Genomic DNA, 2,456 nt, shown 5'->3' with positions numbered 1-2,456 from the left:
TATCTGTCGTTGTTCATATCTTTGATTTTCATGTTTTTGTCTAATTCATTGTTAGTTAAACTGGGGATATTGAAATGGAGATCATGCTTTAATTTTCCAGCTTCATTTAATCAGAAGATGATCTTAAAAGAAGAAAATATTGAAGGGAAAGGAATTCACATAGGGCACAAGTACAAACTCAGTTTTAGGACAACACAGCAAGAAATTGATACAATATTATTAGTTCAGAACTACACAAACCCAAAGTTTAACTGCAATTTAACAATAATAATCCAATCCATCATTACGAAGGAATAATAAAACTAAGCAAGATAAAATCCTAGAATAATGATTTTACGGAAGTTATAGTCTGTATCAAAGTGAGCATCAGGAGGATAGCAGCTGCAACAGTTCCCGTACCTCTCCAAACATGGGCGAAATATACAAGTTCCAAGGTTGCCTTCATACGGTTAAAGAGGCTATCATAGTGGTCATTCATCTTTTCACATATATCATCATAATAAGTATAAGGGTCACTAATATTTTCGCAAAGCTTGTTAATCATAACTGAAACTGCGGCATCGTTACCTAGCCTGTGGGTAATGATTTTCTTTCCGACTAGCAAACCCACGTCTTCTGGACTGTCGATAAGATGGTCCATAAACTTAATGTAACTGCATACGTAAGCTTCATTCTGGTACAAGTACTGCTCCAAGGCCATGATATTTCGTACAGCACGTTCGAATTGGTAATCAACTTCCAAGTGTGGTATTGTCAACACTCCTTTCTCAAATGTTATGTTAAGCAAACAATTGTCTTCGGTGACCTCAAACTTGACTCCTGCCGCGCGAAGCTTGACAGCACTATACCTCATCATGATAGGCTTACTGGCTCCATTCAGCTTCCTGGCTCCATTCGGCTGCTTGTATCCATTCAACATAAAATTTCTTAGTAAATCAGTGAAATGTCTGCTTTTCTTTACACTCTCGTTGGTTTCTACCTTTTTTAAGAACGTGTAATTTTTAGAATGAGAGGTAACAAGATCGAAAAAAGAAGTGGCTGTTTGATCTTGGCGAGGACGATTGTACTTGTCATATATTTGCTGAATAATGAAGAAAGGTAGTTGGTTTTCAAGTAGTATCAAGTCTTCTCGTAAGTCCAATATCGTCCTAGGCTCAAACCTGTGAGGACCTTCATCATTATTCGAATATTCCTTCATAAACTCAATGATGAAGACAGCATCCAGCAGGACCATCTCTATGAAATCACTTTTCCTCGTTGGTTTGAATTTCTCTGAATAACAGTCTCGGAGACGCTTTTCTTGATTCTGAATGCTGCTCATAATATCTCTTATTTTCTCCTTATCCATCCCAACCCGTTCAATAAACGTTCTGTAATATCTCAATTTCTCGGTTTCCATGGCCAGAAGGTTTTGATCTTTGCGGTGAAGAGGACCTATTGAAATCAGTAGTGGAAAGTAGGCTTGCCAATTTACGTTTTGAACCCGTTTGGACACCCTGTAGATACAACAGTACTCAGAACAGTCCGGTTGAGAGGGCAACCGTTTCAGCTTAGTATCCAGATGTGCAAAAAGTTCTCCAGTCATCTTATTTTCTGAAGCACTTGGCTTATCCTCTTCCATATCGCTTCCCATGTTTGAAGCACTTGCAATAATTTTACCCTTTTCCAGTCTGCAAATTCGGTGAAACAAACCAAGAATGAATGGAAGGCATATATATATATATATATATATAGTTTAATTTTTAGTTTTTTCCCCTTAGAATAAGGCAGTTTTTGAGATATATTTTACCAAACTAACATAGAAATTTCTATGTTATTTCACAAAATTAAAGCACCTTTTCCCATACAATTACATGACTACGTTTGTCCATGTAAATTTTTAGAGCAGTGCTATAAGAAAATTTCATATGAACTGTAATAATAACTCCTTTTGAAAATGTACTCAATCGATTTAGTTAATTATCACTTAACACGTGAATTTATATAAAAATTTAATATAATTTGTTTGCATGCATAGTAATTAATTTTCAAAATTTTAAATCCCGACTATATAGTTGAGGAACAATATTATTGTTTTTTAGAAGGAAACTATAAATTTATTTAATTGTTTTTTATCATATCTGGTTGCTGTTTGGTTGCATAGTTGAGTAACAATATTAGTGTGTAGAATTTGGATAATGGGATACGATCAATCTTAAATTGATATAATTGAAAAGGAAATGGATGATCCATGTTGGTGGGACCAATATTAGGTGTAATAATAAGAGAGAGGAAATTAATAAATAATGGTTTGAAATGAAAGAAAAAACTTATGTAGTTGGCTTTTCATAAAGTATAATGTTGGTGGGCCTGTTGTTGATAAACTGGTGTCGGAAAAAAAACAGAAGTTTCTTTTAGCAAATTGGATCACAAGGATTTCTCTCCCGGTTCTAAAACACTTTAATTATATATATATA

The 2,456-nt window shown here is 34.6% G+C and overlaps 1 protein-coding gene across 1 annotated transcript; it reads right to left on the bottom strand.

The window, feature by feature from the left end:
* Positions 1 to 123: 123 nt before the first annotated feature.
* Positions 124 to 1,864, bottom strand: LOC133671159 (UPF0481 protein At3g47200-like). The gene has a single exon (XM_062091816.1). The coding sequence runs from the start codon at positions 1,631 to 1,633 to the stop codon at positions 320 to 322; it is 1,314 nt and encodes a 437-aa protein (XP_061947800.1). The 5' UTR covers positions 1,634 to 1,864; the 3' UTR covers positions 124 to 319.
* Positions 1,865 to 2,456: the final 592 nt, after the last annotated feature.

This window comes from Populus nigra, chromosome 13, assembly GCF_951802175.1.
Source record: "Populus nigra chromosome 13, ddPopNigr1.1, whole genome shotgun sequence".
Taxonomy (NCBI): Eukaryota; Viridiplantae; Streptophyta; class Magnoliopsida; order Malpighiales; family Salicaceae; genus Populus; species Populus nigra.
Note: the sequence above shows the minus strand (reverse complement) of the source record. Positions and strands in the feature narration are given on the sequence as shown.

What these genes read in the sequence shown, in the direction of transcription:
- LOC133671159 (XM_062091816.1), bottom strand. Translation starts at nt 1,633, where the DNA reads ATGGGAAGCGATATGGAAGAGGATAAGCCAAGTGCTTCAGAAAATAAG.